The sequence below is a fragment of the Tamandua tetradactyla genome, chromosome 2 (assembly GCF_023851605.1).
Source record: "Tamandua tetradactyla isolate mTamTet1 chromosome 2, mTamTet1.pri, whole genome shotgun sequence".
Lineage (NCBI taxonomy): Eukaryota > Metazoa > Chordata > Mammalia > Pilosa > Myrmecophagidae > Tamandua > Tamandua tetradactyla.
Window position 1 is genome coordinate 215,917,185 of NC_135328.1, and position 20,483 is coordinate 215,937,667.

At 40.8% G+C, this 20,483-nt stretch overlaps 1 protein-coding gene across 1 annotated transcript in view; it reads right to left on the minus strand.

The window, feature by feature from the left end:
* SLC25A33 (solute carrier family 25 member 33) overlaps positions 1–12,515 on the minus strand; it is a 40,989-nt gene extending 28,474 nt beyond the window's left edge. The window contains exon 1 of the mRNA XM_077151389.1: positions 12,276–12,515. Within this exon, the coding sequence (XP_077007504.1) occupies positions 12,276–12,331 (56 nt within the window). The 5' untranslated portion in view covers positions 12,332–12,515. The remainder of the gene's footprint in view (positions 1–12,275) is intronic.
* Positions 12,516–20,483: the final 7,968 nt, after the last annotated feature.

The window sequence follows — 20,483 nt, forward strand, 5'->3', positions numbered from 1 at the left end:
AGTATGAGAATAATACTGAATGCTGAAATACTGACTTCTCTAGATTGGTGTGCTGGTTTGAAAGGATTTATGAACCCTAGAAAAGTCACGTTTAATCCTAATCCAATTTTGTGGGAGCAACCATTTCTTTCAAAGCCTATCCAGCATTGTATGGCAGAAACTTGATTAGATTATCTCCATGGAGATGTGATGCACCCAATTATAGGTATTAACTTTTGAATACAGGGAGATATGACTTTACCCATTCCACTTGGGTCTTGACTAGTTTACTGGAATCCTTTAAAAGAGGAAGCGTTTTAAAGAGAGTCCATCTTTTAGAACCATGAGAGAATGAAGAGAGCCAGATGAAGAAGGAAAACACCCTGGAGGAGCTTCATGAAACAAGAAGCCTGGAGAGAGGCTTCTTCTGGAGACGTAGTAGACACCACCATATTCGCTGTGTGCCTTTCCAGCTGAGAGAGAAACCTTGAACGTCATCAGCCTTCTTGAACCAAGGTATGTTTCCCTGGATGCCTTAGATTGGACATTTCTATAGCCTTGCTTTAGTTGGGACATTTTCATGGCCTTAGAACTGTAGACTTGCAACTTAATAAATTCCCCCTTTTAAAAGTCGTTCTGCTTCTGGAATAACACATTCCAGCAGCTTACAAACTAGAAAAATTGGCTTTCCAGACTTTTCTAAAAATATTTAATCATTTTGGGTCCAAACCTTTTCAGATCACAACAAATTATATCTTTTGTAGGAAAAAAATTTCCTGCCAATTCTCGACTCTTCGAGAACGAAGAACACCTTCAATAGGAGCCTAGCTCCTGACAATGTAAACTAGTGTTTGGACTACTGCTCTCAGGCAGTCTTAGTCAGCTGATCCTCTGTGGTTTTCCCCATGCTCTCCAGAAGTCCCAGTTCTGTCTGCCAGCCTTCCATCCACAGCTGCTTCTCACCTGTGCTCCACTTTCCTATCCATGGCATCATGGGCAGGTTCCATCACTTTCTGGTAACTTTCAGTTTTTCAAATCCAGTCCTAAAATGTCAATCTCAAAACTGATCTCAAAACTTCCCTCTACCATTACCAGACTTGTAGCTGTTCTTTCATTCCTCCCCACCCCTTCCTTGTAAGCTTGTCTATGTCTGGGGGCAGGGGGAGAGAGAGAGAGATGAGGCCTTATGTAAGTGGTCACTTGGTCACTATCTGCCTCCAGCAGCCTGTGTGCTATCGCAGTGACCTCGGCAAACTTTATGATTCCATGTAGATGTTTTTGTAGGCTTTCTTGGGGTGGTGATCAATCTTCCCAAGGGTCACCCATGTCCTGGATCACACACACACACACACACACACACACACACCTCACTGACACCCGCTTTCTTGGGGTGGTGATCAATCTCCCCAAGGGTCACCCATGTCCTGGATCACACACACACACACACACACACACCTCACTGACACCCCCTGCAGTCCACCTCCCAATCTCATTTCTGCTTTACTTGGTTACTGGGCCTGGGAGCCTCCAGGCAGCACCAGGTGCCTTCTCTATTGGTCCCTTTGCTCCTTACTGCTTAACTAGGAGGCCCACTGGAGTATTCTTCCATGCCCTCCGGGTGCCAACAAGATGGTACACAGCAGGAAGTCACCCCATGTCCTTCCCAAGTACACTATGCCAGTCCCTGCTCATTATGCTGCCATGGGCTGATGCAGCAGTTGGTCCTTCAGTCTTACAAACTTTCCCTCAGTCCACAGCCAAGATATCCTACACAGTGGAGATAGAGTGGGGATGAGACAGGATGAACTTCTCTCCACATAACACATACCCCAAGGTTGATGGACACAACCTTTCTTCTCTGCGCAATCTGGGGGTAGTGTGGGCAATGGCAGTAGAGCTAGTTCTACTGCCTCTCTCTTCTAAGTCTCAGAGGGGGTGTCTGGCCACAGGGGTAGAGGCTCTTTGTAACATGCGGTGGAGGGCTCTGGTAGCCAATGCCCAGGAAACAGGAAAGGTCACTCTCAATATCCAGTTACATAATGACATAGTGCTACCATCACAGAGTTGGGAATCTGAGTATCTGATTGGATGCCAATATTCTCAGCCACTAATCTCCGAAGTGGAGTGCATACTCTAACAGATGCACAATGATTCACAGGAACACAGAAATAAAATATTACTATTTGTTTCATTGTATTTATTATCTTCATCATTTAATCTCTATTTTCTCCATATGACATTATACACAAGGGGATGTGCACATTTCTAATCACAGGGGTGTGTGATCAAAGTTTAAAGACCACTATTCAAGACCAGTGGTTCTTAACTGGGGTTATTTACTACACAACCTCCCTCCCTTCCACCAGGACACCTGGAAATATATGGAGACATTTCTGGTTGTCGTGATAGGGGGAAAGGATGGAAAGACTAGTATCTAGTGGGTAAAGTCAAGGATGCTTCTAAACAGCCTACAATACTACACAGGATAGCCTCCAACAGCAAAGAATTATCCAGTGGAGCTTGAAAAAACTTGTTCCAGAACAATAAAATGGACAACATATTTGAAAGGCAGTATAACCATTGCAGTGGAATGGCTGGTTGCCTTCCCAGCATTATCTTCCTTTTCCTCAGTCTTAAGCCATACCAGTTTGGATAGTGTTGAACTCATCTCTAGTTCCAGCTCTGACTCATCTGAGCCAATCAGCAACTCCCATCCACCTTGCCACAACTATCTGTTAAAAGATGGGCACATATTTCCTAATATAACTTATGTGGACTGCTTAATCGAACACCATAGTACTTGGAACCTTGCATAGGGCATGAGATTTTGTAGGTTTGTCCAGAGTGATGCCCAGATAAATCCCAGAGAGATTTGAACAATTAATAGGGAAGTACTTGCAGAGTCCCCTAGGGGGAATGGTGAGAAAGGGGGAAACTTCAACTTCCCCAAGTGGAGAATTCTCGATATTTTCGCAGGCAATGGGGACAGCCAAAGCAATAGGCCAAGCCTCCAATCTTGGGGTTTGTTCATATGAAACTTAATCCTGCAAAGAATAGGCTAAGTCTACTTAAAATTAGGCCTAAGAGTCACCCCCAAGAGAACCTCTTCTGTCGCTCAGTTGTGGCCTCTCTCTCAGCTGACACAGGAAAGCAAACTCATTGCCCAACCCCTCTCTACGTGGGAAACAACTCCCAGGGGTGTGGACCTTCCTGGTAAAGTGGGACAGAAATCCTAGAATAAGCTGGGACTCAGCATCAAGAGATTGAGAAAATCTTCTCTACCAAAAGGGGGAAGAGCAAAATGAGACAAAATAAAGCGTCAATGGCTGAGGGATTGCAAACAGAGTGGAGAGGTTATCCTGGAGGCTATTCTTACGCATTAAATAGATATCACCTGTTTAGTTAAGGTGTAACAGAGAGGCTGGAGGGAACTGCCTGAAAATGTGGAGCTGTGCTCCGGTGGCCATGTTTCTTGAAGATAATTGTATGACGACATGGCTATCACAGTGTGACTGTATGGTTGTGAGAGCCTTGTCTGATGCTCCTTTTGTCTACCTTATCGATGGACAAGTAAAACATATGGATTAAAAATAAATAAATAATAGGGGGAACAAATGTTAAAATAAATTTAGTAGATTGAAATGCTGGTGATCGGTAAAGGGGAATGGTATGTATGAATTTTTTTCTGTTTTCTTTTTATTGCTTTTTCTGAATTGATGCAGATGTTCTAAGAAATGATCATGATGATGAATATATAACTATGTGATGATACTGTGAGTTACTGATTATATAACAAGAATGGAATGATCATATAAGAATGTTTGTGTTTGTATGTGGTTATAAAAATAAATAAATAAACGAAAAAGATGGGCACATGACTCAGCCTAAGACAATAAGCATAACTCCTCTGGAGCAATGACTGGCTTAGAAATGGATACCTGCCCAAGTTAGTCTAATGAGAGCTAAGCTCAAAATTGATTCAATGGTGGGAGAAATATTAGGACCTGCTGGAGGCCATTTTGTGTTCAAATGGGATCAACCTTAGAATCATGCAACATCAATGGAAGGCAGAACGGTCACAGATGGAGTCTCTAGTGACATTGTTGAGCTAAATAAGCCCTTACTCAAAATCTCCCTCTAGAATTCAGTTGTATGTGCCAATGATTCTCCTATTGGTTTAAAGCCAATTTGAAGTGAATTTTCCATTACTACCAACTAAAAGCCTCCTAAATTATCCTAGACAATAAAAAAACTTATACCTAAACTTTTTAAGAAAGCCCTTAAAATGTTTTACTATTGTAAATAACTTTCCAAAAAGCAGATAGGACTCATGTTTCTAGTAGGGTATGTTTCTAACAACTATGAGATACTTCTTGAATATTAATTTATTTTTGCTCCCAAGGTACCTACCACTGCTCTAGTCACTGATGCCAAAGTCTAGAGAAAATTTTCTGTGGGAAAAACCATACAAAGGCCATGAATACAGATGACCAGAAAGGCCATGATTACCGGTTGAACTACATTTCTAAGAACATCACAGGGATGGGTACTCTCTAAAGTCTATGCGCCTAAAAAAAAAAACTGGATATGTTTTTCATCCTTTCCTTTTACTACTTGTTACTTTTTTACAAAACCAGCCCTTCCCTCCATTATCTACCCTTTTTCATTCTTCCATTCCAGAATTGAAGCCCTGTGTTTATTACAAAAATATATGTTTAACATTTTATATTTTTACACCTACGAAGTCCTTGCTTAATTCCCCACCTTATGACTTAAGCTCCTTTCCTCCAGTTCATAGCATAACAAAGCTACAATATTACTACAACAGTACATAAACTGGATTTTTTTCCTCTATGTGATCAAAGAGAATTACCTAGAATTGTAATATTATGCTCCCAAATGTTTACCTTTTAACTTAGGGTTTCAAACAATAAGGGCAATTTTTAAAAACAAGACAGATTCAACATGAACCTTTCTTTTCTATGCATATACTAATTAATTTGAGGTACTTAAAGCCAAGGTCACTTTGATCATCAATATCCAATTAATGCTGATTGTAAACTTTGGATGATTATATGGTATGTGAACATATCTCAATAAAATTACACTAAAAATATATCCAATTAATGGTAAACTGATTTCTGTACTTACAGCTTATATAAATGTACAACATGTGTTCAACCAACAAACAACACTGCCCAGACACCCTGTAATCCTTCTTGAATCTTTGGAATTTTTGGTAATTTTTTCCTTTTTAACTACTACTTCCACACTCACAAACTGAAAAATACTAGTTGCTACTCAGTGTACACTATACTTTTCTGGGTTGTTTTATTTGAATAATTGGTGTAAGGCTCAAGAAGATTTTGATTATGCAAATTCTGTATTCATTCAGTTCAAGGAAAATACATCTTTGATGCAGCTAATTATCCTTTAGATGCTATTTACTGTATCCTATCTCATTTGAAAAGAAAACTAAAAATAGCATCGTGAGTGAATGAAAAACTCTACAGTGGTTTCTGAGCCCAAAGAAAATCAGTATCTTTCTCAGTCTTTCATAGACATACAACATACACAAATTCAAAATATTATCACCACACATTAAAAGAATTAAATGTCATGATCAAGCGGGTTTTATCCCAGCTATACAAGAGTGTTTCAACATAAGGAAATCAGTGTAATACACCATATTAACAAATAGAAGGGGAAAAAAATGATCTAGCATCGTTTCTTGATAAAACACTTTAAAAGGTAGGAATAAAAGGAAACTTTCTAAAACAATAAAGGGCATATATGAAAAACTCACAGCTAACTTCGTACTCAATGGTGAATGACTTAAAGCTTTCCCTCTAAGCTCTGGACCAAGACAAGGTTACCCACTGTCACCATTTTATTCAACATTGTGCTAGAAGTTCTAACTAGAGCAAGTAGGCAAGAAAAAGAAATAAAAGACATCCAAATGGGAAAGGAAGAAGTAAAACTTCCACTATATGCAGATGACATGGTTCTATACATAAAGTCCTGAAAAATCTACAACAAAGCTATTAGAGGTAATATATGAGTTCAGCAAAGTGACGGGTTACAAGGCTAACATGCAAAAATCAGCAGTGTTTCTATACACAAGTAATGAGCAATCTGAGGAGGAAAGCAGGAAAAAAATCCATTTACAATAGCAACTAAAAAAATCAAATATCTAGGAACAAATTCAACCAAGGATGTAAAAGACTTGTATGCTATGTAAAGCAACCTGTCTGGATAGCTCACTTCAACAACAAACTAGTTTGGGTTGTTGAAGTGAGCTATCCAGGCTGGAATGAGGTCTTGTAATTCTGTATAGCTTAACGTAATACCAGGATACATCTCAGACTATGATGCGCTGATAATTAAATAGTGGTAGAATTCCTCAAGGATCCAAAGGAAAAACAACAACAAAGATGCAACCATTAAACTTTCCCATCTGGGAAACCTCAGGTATCCTCTCAATCATTGGGGACTCCCAAGAAAATAGGCCAAGCCCTTGATTTTGAGGCTTGACCTTATGAAACCTATTTCTGTAACGGAGAAGCTAAGACTGCCTACAAGGAGGCCTAAGAGCTGCTTCTAGGAAACCTCTTTTGCTGTTCAGATGTGGCCTCTCTCTCTTTCTAAGCCCAGCTCTGCAAGTGAAATCATTGCCCTTCCCCCCTACGTAGGACATGACATCCAGGGGTGAAAGTCTCCCTGGCGACTTGGGAGAAGACTCCCAGGGATAAATCTGGCCCTAGCACTGTGGGATCAACAATTCCATCCTGACCAAAAGGGGGAAAAGAAGTGTAACTAATAATGTATCGGAGGCAGAGAGAGTTCAAATAGAGTCAAGAGGCTACTCTGGAGGTTGCTCTTATGCAAGCTTCAGTTAGACCTTGCTACCTATCATAACCTGCCAAACAGCAACAAGGACCATTCCAACCAATCCTAAAGAACACCTGGGGCAATATATAAGATTCCACAAGGGTTTCATGCACTAGGGTGACTTTCCAGAAACCTACAACCTCCAGATGGGTCTCTGGTCTAGATAAGTCCTGAAACCTAGAGGGCCCAGGCTCTCCAGAACATCAGATAGTTTCATCCCCCTACCCCATATTAGTGACAGACCCTTTCAATATGAAACATTTAGAATGGCCATAGCCCAAACACCCCCAAAGAGAGGATAGAAAGATCAAAGATGACGGTGGAGTTATATACGAAGATAGGATTTAATAAATGAATATGAATGCTGAATCATCAAATTGATATCTTTTAGTCTCCAGTATCCTAGAGCAGCTAGAAGTAAAAACCTAAAATTGTGAAATTGTAACCCATGTCAAACTCTGAAATATGTTCTACAATTAATTGTGTTGTTGTGCTTTGAAATTTATTGGTTTTTTAAAAGTATATATATGTTATTTCTCACAAAAAAAGAAGGAAAAAAGTCAATTGTGATAATAAAAAAAATATTTAAGCCTTCTAGCCAGCTATATTCTGAAGCAATTATAAGAAAAATCTGAGAGGATCGTATGGTAGGCCATGACAAACTCTGGGATCTGTACTGTAATTACTGGTTGAAGAGTGCTTTGAAAACTATTGCTTTTCTATTCCTTTGCTTTGTATATATGTTATACTATACAATAAAAAAAGTTTTAACAAAATACACTGATTTCTAAAAATGGAAGTCAATTTATGCACACAGTGGTATATTTATAGAAAACTTATCTAAAATATGCGCACACTATGTCTTATCAAAATTTCTTTAAACATTTCAAATCAGTTCTTGCATCTTCTCTACCAGTATTTCTTCAGCAAATATATTGCCAAGTGCCAGCTCTGTACTCCCTAACACTTCAAAAGTAACCATCAGCTGAGAAACATTAAATCTGGAGGGACAAGCGTTTCAAATATCCATTTGGTGACAGTTGTCCATCGTACAGGAAAGGAAAAAATTGAATTTTGAAAACATCTGAGTATACATTTTAAAATATTAAAGGTATATTCTCATTAAAATACATTTTAAAGGCTATTTAAGTATATTTGATGACAAAACAAAAATAAGACCTAAAATACATAATCCAGGCCATAAATCTCTAAATCCAATTAGAGCTTAGTCCAGCTATTTCAGGTACTAAGCAGATCTCCTGAATTGCTGGCCTGACACTGCTCATTTCAGCAGATGTATGACATCACCTAACATTACCTGGACAACCAGAACCTCCACATTAGTTGACAGATAAAGGTTTTTTTAGATAAAAATTTTAAGGTATTGTTTTCAAGAACAAATAAAGACTAGACACAAAAGACCACTGAAGATGATTTCAGTATTTTTCCTGGTTGGAGCGTTTAAACAGTAGAAAATACGTTATAGGTTTTATTTGTTATTTAGAAACAATCAAATTTGTTCGAGCACATATTTGTTCTGACAGTTTTACTGCTCTGATTTGGGGGTGAGGGAAGTAGAAATTTTTGTTCTGACATCTATACTTCAGATTTGGGGACTGGGAGGAAAGAAAGCAGAAAGCAGCAGAAAGCCTAAAGAAGATAATAAAAATCAATATGAAATGAATCAGGTTTACTGATGCAGAAGTCAGTCACCCTAAAAGATGGTTGTGCTGGTTTGAAAGGATGTATGAACCCTAGAAAAGCCATGTTTTAATCAAAATCCCATTTCGTTAAAGGGCAGAATAATCTCTATTCAATACTGTATATTTGAATCTGTAATTAGATCATCTCCCTGGAGATGTCTCCCAATCAAGAGTGTCTGTTAAACTTGGATTAGGGGAGATGTGTCTCCACCCATCTGGGTGGGTCTTGATTGGGTTACTGGAGTCCTATACAAGAGGAAACATTTTGGAGAATGGGAGATTTGGAGAAAGCAGAGAATGCTGCAGCACCACAGCCAGTGACCTTTGGAGATGAAGAAGGAAAATGCCTCCCGGGAAGCTTCATGAAACCGGAAGCCAGGAGAGAAACCTAGTACCAGTTGCCCTTTCAGCTGAGAAAGAAGCCCTGACTGTGTTCATCATGTGCCTTCCAGATGAGAGAAACCCTGAACTTCATCAGCCTTCTTGAACCAAGCAAGGTATCTGTCCCTGGATGCCTTAGATTGGACATTTCTATAGACTTGTTTTAATTGGGACATTTTCTCAGTCTTAGAACTGTAAACTAGCAACTTATTAAATTTCCTGTTTTAAAAGCCATTCTGTTTCTGGCATATTGCAATCTGGCAGCTAGCAAACTAGAACAGTTAATGAATGTGCTGCTAGGTACCAAAAGCCTTAAAAAAGTATTTTGACTCAACAATTTCACTTCCAAAGGTTTATATTCAGTAAATAACCAGAGAAGCACATGTATGTACATAAGGATGTCCAGATATTTATAAAGGCAAAAAATCAGGAATGACAGATTATAGAAACATTCTGTAAACCAAATAAACTAGGTAGTCCTGTTGTAAATTACTATAACATTGTCACTGAGGTCCATTCAGTGAGCTTGTAAACTGCTTTTGCCTTTTCTTTGTTGCTATTTCTCCATGACCTAGGCACTGAAGAATAAATAACAAGGGATCAACTAATGGTATACTCACAGAAAACACTACCATACTGCCATTAAAATTCAATACACTACTAAGAAAAAAACAATTTACAAGAATATGAGCCTATTTTAATATTAAAAATTATATGTGTACATATATACACATACATACAACTTCTGTCAAATGTGCTTTTTTTCTAGGTGTTGGTTTGCGGGTGGTTTTAGTTTTCTTCCAGTTCTCTGGATTTTCACTTTTTTTCCCTATGAAAACATTTTTATAAGCGCTGCTGAGATGAAGGCTAAGAACAAAAAGTCAAGACCCTTGCTTTATCAGATCTCTTTATATTTCCTTTTACTAAAAAAATTAGCTGAACCTTTGTCAAGATTGCTCAAAGCATCATACGGGCATCTATCTTTACCTTGCACCATACTACTAGAATAACTTGCTATTCTATTAATTTGGTAACACTGTCAAACTGGAATTCATGCAATAAGTTTATTCTCAACAAGTGCAAAACTAAAATGTTAAAAGTTTAATCATAACTTAAAATTAGAGAACAGAAAGTCAATTCTCATTGTCATTGTACGCTAACTTTTTATGTAAATTTTTTTTAAAGGGCAACACTGCATTAAAAATATGACTATTAAAAATTAATGTAGGGGTATCTCCCTTTCCCAAAGAATCGAAGAAATTAACTTAAAAAAACAATTAAAGAAATTAAGAAGACTGAGTTATTTGGGTACTATAAAGTTCTTATTTTCTGGGATCTAAAACTAATGTCAACTATTCATAAGCTGTTATACCTGACAAAAAATTTATTCAATATCATTGATTGGTGATAGCATTGAACTTGATATTGTGGTTTCCAATGGCTATTAAATAAGCAGGAGAAATGGGACAGATTTGAAAAGTGGGGCCTCTGACTTCTTTTCAAGCTTTCAAAGGAAGTGAATTTAGTTCTCTGGAAAGATGCCAGCTTAACAACAGTGGAAACTAGTCAGAGCAAAGCAGCAGGTATTCCACCCAGACTAGGAGGGACCACTGGGTTGACTGATTTTAACTATGTAGCACACCCATTCAAAAAACTTGGCTCCTAACCTGAAAGAAATCAAGGTTATATATTTTAGGCTAGTGGGAACTGATCCTAATCCATTTAGTTACTCTGAAAACATCCTTTCAGAGGATGTATTTTCTTTCTTGAATATCTGCAAGTAATCCTGATCTGCTGTTAAATGCAAGGGGCTCAGGCAATACCCTAATAAACTACACACAGCTCAATCAATCTGGCCAGCTATACAGGCCACTGCAGTATTCACCATCCCAAGGAAACAGGCTGGCGCTCCTGTAGGAGCAAAAGAAGCCAGAGGACACTGTGAAGGGCGGAGGGAAATTCAGCAAGACAGAGCCATCAATTGAGCAGTGAGTCTCAGCAGAGGCTGCTCCAGAGCATATAACTCTCCAGCGTGAAACAGAAGGTAATTTTTAAAAGACCACCTCAGTAAAAACAATAAATCAAATTCAAGTGAGCATGAAATCATGGCTTAAAAACGATAAGGCTTTAATAACACGGCCAACTTGCTTTAAATCCCCAAGAATGATAAATTAATTCATTTAAGAACATTTCCCCTTGTGTCACTCCCAAATGACGTATCAATGGGAGGCAGAAGGAAGTGTCAAGAGGGAAGAGATGAATGAGAAATTCTTTCTGTGAGAACAACCAAAGTTCTGTGGTTGGAGAAAGAAAGTTAACTGGGTGCTCAGCTAGAATAAAAAGTACAAAGAGTACACCAACACTTTCATCACAGTTTTCTCTGCAGCTAAGTTTCTCAACCACTACTAATCTGTAATGAGGAACACACCTAGGTAGCAGCCCCAGCTGCAACTAAAATACTCAAGACTCCAAGCGCACTCAAAGCCAAGTTTTAAGACAAAAGTAAATTTTAGTTCATCCTCTGAAAAAAATCAGCTCCCTGCTTAACTCCGCACCACTCTGCGACCCTAGAAATGGGTAGCCTCATGAAACAAATTCAAGATGCACGATTTTCCAACTCACGACGCTCTCAAAACAAGGCAGAATTTGAGAGTTGTTGCCTCCGCTGCTGGAAGCACCCACCATTGGGTGAGAAACATTTCTGCCCACCTTCGTGACCTCCTCATCCCATTCTCTCGACGTCCCTTTGCCCCTCCAGCATGTTACTGGCCAGCATCAATGCCCACGACCAACACCTGCAGCCCTCCTGACTGAACTGGCTCCTGAGCTACCATGAGGATCTCCTGGGCGAATCTGAGCACCAACAAAACTACAGCGCCCTGAAAACGATGCACAGGAAAGGGCCACGGAAAAGAACCCATGAGGAGGTGCAGTAAGTTCAGGATGGCCAGGGCGGCGGGCTGGGAGGAAGCGGGGAGGACTGAGTCACTGTGGCCAGGCAGAACCACCTCGGGCGGCACTCACTCCCATCAGCCACTAATTGTTTAAGAAGAGAAAAGGCTGGCGACGCGGAGGGGAGGGGCGTCGGGGACCCGACACCTACGGGGCAAAAGGCGGCCCGGCGGGATGGGGGAAGAAGGGCAGGCCCCGCGGCCGCCCACGGGCCCTTCCCCATCTGCCATCTGATGTCGAGACCTCCCTGTCCTCAGGGAGCCGGCGAGTCACCCGAGAAGGGCCGGTAACCGGCGCCGGAGGGAGCGAGGACCGGGGAGAGGAGGGGAAGGCGGGGGCCGGGGCTGCCGGAGGCCCCGGGAGGCTCACCCGCCGGCGAAGAGGTGAAGCAGCGTGCTCTCCTTCTGCTGAGTGCCCGTCGCCATGGCCGCGTCCGCTCCGCGGCCCGCCGTCGCCGGGTGCCGCGGGGCGCTAGGCGGCTCGAGGTCGCCCTGTCCGCTCGCCCCGCTGGCCCTCAGGCGGCCGCCGGCGCCGCCTCCATGTGCGCGCGGGCCCGGACGACCCGCTCTCCTCAGTCAGCGGCCCCCGGGCGTCGCCGCCGGCGCCTCACCGGCCTCTGCGGCGCGAGCCGGGCGTGAGCGAGAAGCCGGCGTGCGGCCGTCACGTGGCGGAGGCTGGGCCGTGACGTCAGGCGGCGCGCGCGGGGCTGCGGGGCGGGGCGCGGCGGGGGTGTGGGCCGGTTCCCGCAAGCCCATTGGCTGGCAGGCGGCGCGGGTAGGGTGACGGAGCAGCCAGGGGCGGGGTCCTCCCGCGGGGGCGGGCGGGGCTGGGATGGGGTGGCGGAGCCTGCGGGGTCCCCGCCGGGAGGCAGTGAGATCGGACTTGGCAAAGTCAGGCGAGGCCCTAGGCTTTGGCTTTTTTTCCTTTTCTATTTTTCGTTTGCTTTGTGATATTTAAGATGGGCAAAATGATGTAAAAATTACGTCTCGCGCCCCTGCACTCCCCATCCAGCTTTGGGGAAAACAAACGAAAACATGACCCAAGCTGCCGAGAACCCCTAGTATCATGTTGTGGGTTTCTGATCTTTCCATAAATCGTGTGTCTACTGCATGTATTTTGCAATATGCTTTTTGACCTATCTTGCTGATCTTCTCCACCCAGACTTCTGAGGTTTATATATCTAAACAACTTCTCTACTCACATGTCCCTAGGTTTCTGTTAAACTCGGCTTGGCATTTTCTTAACCTCCAGGACTCTCCCCGAATGGCATGGGAGGCTATCCCTGCCCACCCTTTTAACACATGACCTCATTTTAATATCCTCACGATGGGCTTCAGCTGTTACTTTGTTGATCTATCTTGTGAGCCTCCCACTCCTGGAATGTAAACTTCAGGAGTGCCGGGACGCTGTGTCTCTTGTTCACTGTTGTTCCCGACACAACTGCCGCTTAGCAAGGTCCAGGGAACTAATAAATGCCTCAAACTGAATTCTTCCCTCTTCCCCTCCCCCAAACCTGCTTTGCCTCCTGTATTTCCTGTCCTGGTGATGGCACAGCCACTAACGCCGGAAACTTACGGGTTACCTTGAACTGCCCTCTCTTAGCAGCCTGTCACTCACCTGGCACTGCTATCTTCTAGAATTCTCCTAAATCCATCCCCTCTTCCATGTCCTCCCCAGCTGCTGCAGGTTTCAAGTCTTTCTTAGTTTCCCACAGGCCACCTCTTCCCCCCGTTCCGTCTGTTACCCCCTCCCCCTCCTCACCCCCTTCAGTGGAACCGGATGCTGAAAGGTACTAACACTTTGTCTGCAATTTCCCATGGCTGCTAAAAGCAGTACATTGAACAGATCAGCAACTGGGCACCCTGTGTGTAAACAGAAAAAGAGCTTAAGTAGAAAAAGAACTATGTGCAAACAGGAGCTAGCAGGCCAATCTGTATTTGATTGCTGGGACTCTTCAAAAACAACTCTTCTGAGCAGTCATCCAGAATACAGATACAGTGATACTCTATATTAAAGTCATTGCTCCAGGCTTTGAAAGAGAAGAAGCTATGCTAGGGCTAGGTCTAGAAAGAGAAGCTATTTGAGGGCTCAATACGTGGAGGGAACAGGTGGGGAGGATGGAGAAAATAAAGAATTCATATTCCCTAGATTCCCCAAATCCCCCCTCACTTTTTGAAAGTTAGCATTTGTAGCTGAAGATGGCTTAAGAGATTTAAGTGGAGCTGGAGGAACAGCTTCTCCTCTAGGCAGAATTCTGAATCTGAGATTTGGAACAGAGCCCTTCATCTTGGCTCCTTGCTCACAGAGGTGTTTAATGAAGAAATAAAGATTTAACAACTGATTATGACTGAATATAGATGAATATCTAGGTGTCTTTCTCTTACTTCCTAGTATATGGTAAAGTAGCCAAAAGGAAATATCTAAAATTACTGAAACCAAATTGCAAATTGCACCAAATTGCAAATTGTAAAAACCTCGTGACTGGCCCCACCTTGTACCCCCTTATCCTGTTTCACAATTTGGAGTCTTATAATCACAAAATCAACCCTCTAATGTGAATGAAGGAACTTGAGTCAGCTCAGAACTAACCTTCGACTTGTTCTTGTAGTGGCTGGCTTAGTTCTAGCCTAGCTCCACTCCTTTACGTTAGTAGATGGTAGCTGCTTATACTTGTTATTGTAATGGTAACAAGTCCATCCCCTCGTTTGAATCTATAAAACCCTAAAATCCTTAGACTCGGAGAGACAGATCTTTAGGCCAAGAGGCCATCTAATCTGCTTCTTGCTTAGCAATAAAACCTTTCTCTCTCTGAAAGCCCAGTGTCTCAGGAATTTGTCATTTGAGTGCATCAGGCAGGAGCCCATTGCTTTTGTCTGGTATTGGTTTGGTGACTCTGGTGGGACACGGATGTCCATACACAGCAGGGAAGCTGACTGCCCGGAGTTTGGGAGCCCTGGCAGGACAAGGTAAGCATTTTGCAGCTGCCAGACTCTCTTAGCCTCGAGGCTCAGCAGCTGGGTTTTCTTCTGTCCTGCTGGCACTCCGGGCTCCTTGGCGCTTTAAAGCTTCGAAGGAAGAAACAGCTTTCCAGTTCCAGGTCCAGACAGCCGACTAGGCGCATGGGTCACCAAGACAGAAGTGGACTGGGAAGGGTGCACGGGGTTTGAGTGCTCTGGACTGGGTTTGAGGCTCTGGATCCTGCTTCTCTACACTTTTCTGTTTTCTGAGTACCATTCTGTCTGGGGCTCAAGCCTCTGCCCTGAGTCTCTCTGTTGAGTATATGCCTGAAATATATCGTAAGGTAAGTAATCCAACAATTAATTGGCATTTAATGAAACTAAGTAAGTGCTTAATGTCTTTAATTTTTAATTGGCGCATTACTTAAAGTTTCTGTTTAAATTGTTAGTTGGTGTGTTACTGCTTTTGTAGTATTCACTTGTTCCTAATTGGTTCCTAATTACTGAAACTCTTTAAAATGGAAAATTCTAGTTCTAATAGTATTCCTGAATAGAACCTGTATTTTGAAAAATTGGAAAGGTTTTGTTTGTAAACCTATGAAAATTTTAAAAAGTGGTTTCTTTGTGTAATACAGTCTGGCCTCCGTAATATTTAGAATGACAGAAATGGTTTGAAAATGGTTCTAAAGAGAAAACACTGTACTGCAATTCAATTTGTTCTGTAAAAGAAAGCAAAAAATGGGTTGTGATGATGTGTCTTCAATCCTTTATTTGTCTCTCTCAAAACTCAATGTTAATGGGAAAATACAAAATTTTACATGCAAATGTTAGTGGAGAAAAGAAAAATGTCCTCTGTGATTCAATTCTGGAAGATCCAATAGAGCCTTTATTAACTCCTCATTGTATCCCTCTTTACCAGAGATAAAAGAGCCCAAGATAGAAATGCTCTCCCCTCCCATACTCCTCAGCATACTCAAACCAGCCGAGGCTGCTCTCTAAAACCAGCGGCTGAGCCACTGGCAAAATGTCTACACCTCCCTCAAGTGCCTACAGAAATAGACGAACAGGGAGGCCCGAGAGGACTTGTATATGTGCATACCCCATTCTCTAAGTCAGATTTATATAACTAGGAAAAGAGTACTCCACCCTACAGAGAAGAACCGAAGAAAATAGAAAACTTAGTTACTTCAACATTAGCAACCTTCAACCCAAATTGAGCCAATATTCAAGATACTAGAAAAGAATGAAAAAGTAGAAGTTCAAATTAGTGAGTTTTATATTTCTATGTTTCTGGGTTTTTTTGTCTAACTTTCTATTTAGGTCTGTCCGTTTAATGTGTATTTTCCTACCTCCAGATTAGCAAACAGAAAGTCTTAAAAGAGCTCTATTAGATGGGTATTAAGGTAAATAAGCATATACACACATGTATATCAGTACTCCTGGAGTCCCAGAAGGTAAAAAAAAAAAAAAAGGTTTAGACACCAGGGTTCAGGGCTTTAGTATAATTACTGCAGATGAAGCTGAACATTGATGCCACCTAGAATTTCCTGAAGGCAGCAGAGGGCTGCACTGGGTAAGGGCAAAGACTTTTCCAATTGTTCAGGGCACAGCTTTAGACAAAATAGATGTAATAATAGGAAACAGTTAAAAGATGGGCATAGAAATGTTAGTGGATAGAGGGAGAAGGGCTGGAGGCACATGTGAAACCAGAAGGAAAGATAGAGGATAAGGACTGAGACAGTATCATTTAGAAATACTTAGAGTGTACAATGATGGTGATTAAATGTACAACTTAAAAAATGTTTTTGCATGAGGGAGAACAAATGAATGTCATTATTTCAGGGTGTTATGGATGTTATACAGGAAAAAGTACAATTAATGCAAGCTGGGGGTCTATAATCAATAGTAGCATTGTACTGTGCTTCCACTGAATGTAACAACGGCATTATGCTAAAATGTCAGCAGGTGGGGGATTGGGAAAGGGGTATGTATTCTTTGTGGAAAAAAGGGAAATGTCTTCAGATAGAATATGATTGCAAAGGCAAATCAATACCCTTAGGTTGGATTGTGTGATGTGTGAATAAAACTGTTTAAAAATGAACAGAGAGGAACAGTACTAGAGAAAATGAGGAGAAAGAGATGTACCTAATCACTGTCCATAGGAAACTGAGGTACAGCCCCTTGGAGGGCAGTGTGATGATTCCACAGGAGGCTAGGGATGGGGTTGCCATTTGATCCTGCAACCCCGTTGCTCAGTATATACCTGGAGGAACTGAGTGTGGGGACACAAATGGACATTTGCACATTGGTGTCTATGGTAGCAGTGTTTGTAATTCATAATGGATGGAGGTGGCCTAAGAGTACAAACGACTGAGGGAAGGAAGGGGGAACTGTGGTTCTACTGAGCCTCTGCAAGAAGGAATGAAGTTGTGAGACGTGCAGCTAGGTGAATGAACCTTGAGAGCTTGTATGTTGAATGAAATGCCAGGAACAAAAAAACAAATATTATCAATGCCTGAATCATATGGACGAACTGTAATATAAAACATTCAGGGAACTAAAGTCGAGAGCATGGGTTATCAGGTTGGGGCTTATTGTAAAGGTTCCTAGATTGTAAACTCTTATAGCAGGCACATTTATTCAGAAGTTATAACTGTTAATTCTAAATTCTGAGATACTGAGCTATTTGTATATAGCATGGGTCTTTCCAAGAAACTCTGGGCATTTATGTGACACCTGAGAGTTAGAGCTCTGAAGCTGTGAAAGTCAGGAGTGCCACATTCAAGAACTATTTAAAAAGTTGAAAAAGTGATCAGACATCATGTAGAGATATAAATGAGGCTGATATGGATAGGACTAAGGCAGATCAGAATACAGGGTAAAGAATTATGTCATCCATATTTTAAAACTTCAACTTCTGTGTGAGGCTAAAGGGAGAGATGTTTATTGGGTGCAAAATTTATATTTTGGTTAACACATTTCCTAATTAGTGCTAGTATTTTGGGTAGTGCATTATCTAAATTAACTTGTATGGTCAGTTTATTTGAACACTATAATTATATGGAATCTTGAATAGGGTGTGAGATCTTGTTAGTTTGTACATATTAGTGTGATACCCCAATACATCCCAGAGTAATTTGAGCAGAAAATAAAAAATATTTGCAAAGTCCACTTGGGGGACTGGGGAGAAAGGAGGAAATATTAAACTTCCCCATCTGGGGAATTCCTGATATTCTTGCAGGCAATGGGGACAAGCAATTCAATAGGCTGAGCCCTCATCTTGGGGCCTGACTCTATGAAACTTACTCCTGCAAAGGAGAAGCTAATCCTACGAATGAAAATGCCTAAAAGTCACCTCCAGAGAACCTCTTTTGTTGCTCAAATGTGGCCTCTCTCTCTAAACCAGCTCGGCAGGTCAACTAACTGCCCTCCCCACTACATGGGACATGCCTCCCAGGGATAAGCCAAGACCAAACATCATGGGATTGAGAAAGCCTTCTTGACTAAAAGGGGGAAGAGAGGAATAAAACAAAATAAAATTTCAGTGGCTGAGAAATTTCAAACAGAGTCAAGAGGTTATTCTCATGCACTATATAGATACCCCTTTTTAGTTTATGGTTTATTGGAGTGGTTAAAGGAAAGCACCTGAAACTGCTGAACTGTGTTCCAGTAGCCTTGATTCTTGAAGATGATTGTATGACTATATAGCTTTTACAATATGACTGTGTGATTGTGAAAACCTTGTGTCTGATGCTCTCTTTATCCAGGGTATAGACAGATGAGTAAAAAAAATAAGGACAAAAATAAACAAATAATGGGTGGGGGAGAGAAGGGGTTAAAAAATTGGGTAGAGTGCAATACTAGTGGTCAATGAGGTGGGAGGTGGTAAGGGGTATGGGATGTATGGCTTTTTTCTTTTGTTCTTTTCATTTGTTTTTCTGGAGTGAAGCAAATATCCTAAAGATGATTATGATGATGAATACACTACTATGTGATGATATTGTGAGCCATTTATTGTATACTTTGGATGGACTGTATGATACATGAAGATATCGCAATAAAAATATTTTTTTTAAAAAGTGAAGTTTGTCATAGTCAATGCTGACTGAAAATTTGATAGACTAGTTTATAATAATCTTTAAGAGCTTTTATGTCAAATTGCATATTCATACAACACTAGAGTTTAGTTTTCTCTGTTAAAATAATGTAGATTGATGGTCTGCTCCAGATGAAGAGTGATAAAAAGATTTTCTTAACCATCTGAGTACTCTGTCTAGAGGACAGAAATTCTGTGTCATATCAGAATAACATCCTTGTTGATGTTTGTGTTAACGTTATCCTCTACTTTTTATTATTTTTTTTAATTTTTGCATGGGCAGGTACCAGGAATCAAACCCAGGTCTCCAGCATGGCAGGCGAGAACTCTGCCACTGAGCCACTGTAACCTTACCCTTATCCTTTATTTTATTTTATTTTTTCACATGGGCAGGCACCGGGCATCGAACCCGGGTCTCTGGCATGGCAGTTGAGAGCTCTGCCTGCTAAGTCACCATGGCCTTTCCTCCCTTATCCTTTATTTTTGAAGACAAGTCTTCTCACTTTTAGAGGAACTAAGTCTTTTTCTTACAATCATATTAACTCCTAGTTTACTTTTTGTTGTCACTTTGGTTATATAAGGAATCAACTATTGTTTCACAGTAACCCATTTTCCCGTTTAACATAGTGTTCAAACCCAATAACTTCTGACATTTTGCCTTCCCAAAATCAAACCCTAAGGCATGTCTTTTTATTTCAAACTCTTGGAAAGGATCTGTTCTTTCACCTTGTAAAAGGGAGGTGCTAAAAATAGTTAATATATCATCTGAGAAGTGATTGGGAAGTCTTATCAAAAGTAAAAGGGATTTTCTAACCCTAGAATGAGCTGAGAATTAACATCAAGGGATTGAGAGAAACTTCTCGACCAAAGGGGGAAGAGTGAAATGAGACTAAGTGCCAATGGCTGAGAGACTCCAAACAGAGTTGAGAGGTTACCCTGGAGGTTATTCTTATGCATTAAGTAGATATCACCTTGTTGTTCAAGATGTAGCAGAGAGGCTGGAGGGAACTGCCTGAAAATGTAGAGCTGTGTTCCAGTAGCCATGTTTCTTGATGATGATTGAACAATGATATAGCTTTCACAATGAGACTCTGTGAATGTGAAAACCTTGTGTCTGATGCTCCTTTTAGCTACTATATCAACAGAAGTGTAGAACATATGGAATAAAAATAAATAATAGGGGGAACAAATGTTAAAATAAATTCAGTTTGAAATGCTAGTGGTAAATGAAAGCGAGGGGTAAGGTATGGTATGTATAATCTTTTTTTTCTCTATTATCATTTTATTTCTTTTTCTGTTGTCTTTTTATTTCTTTTTCTAAATCGATGCAAATGTACTAAGAAATGATGAATATGCAACTATGTGATGATATTAAGAATTACTGATTGTATATGTAGAATGGAATGATATCTTAATGTTTTGTTTGTTAACTTTTTTTAATTAATAAAAAAAAGTTTAAAAAAAAGTAAAAGGGATTTTCTAAACTTCTGTAGGTTAAATTTGTATGGGCAAAATGTTATCCAT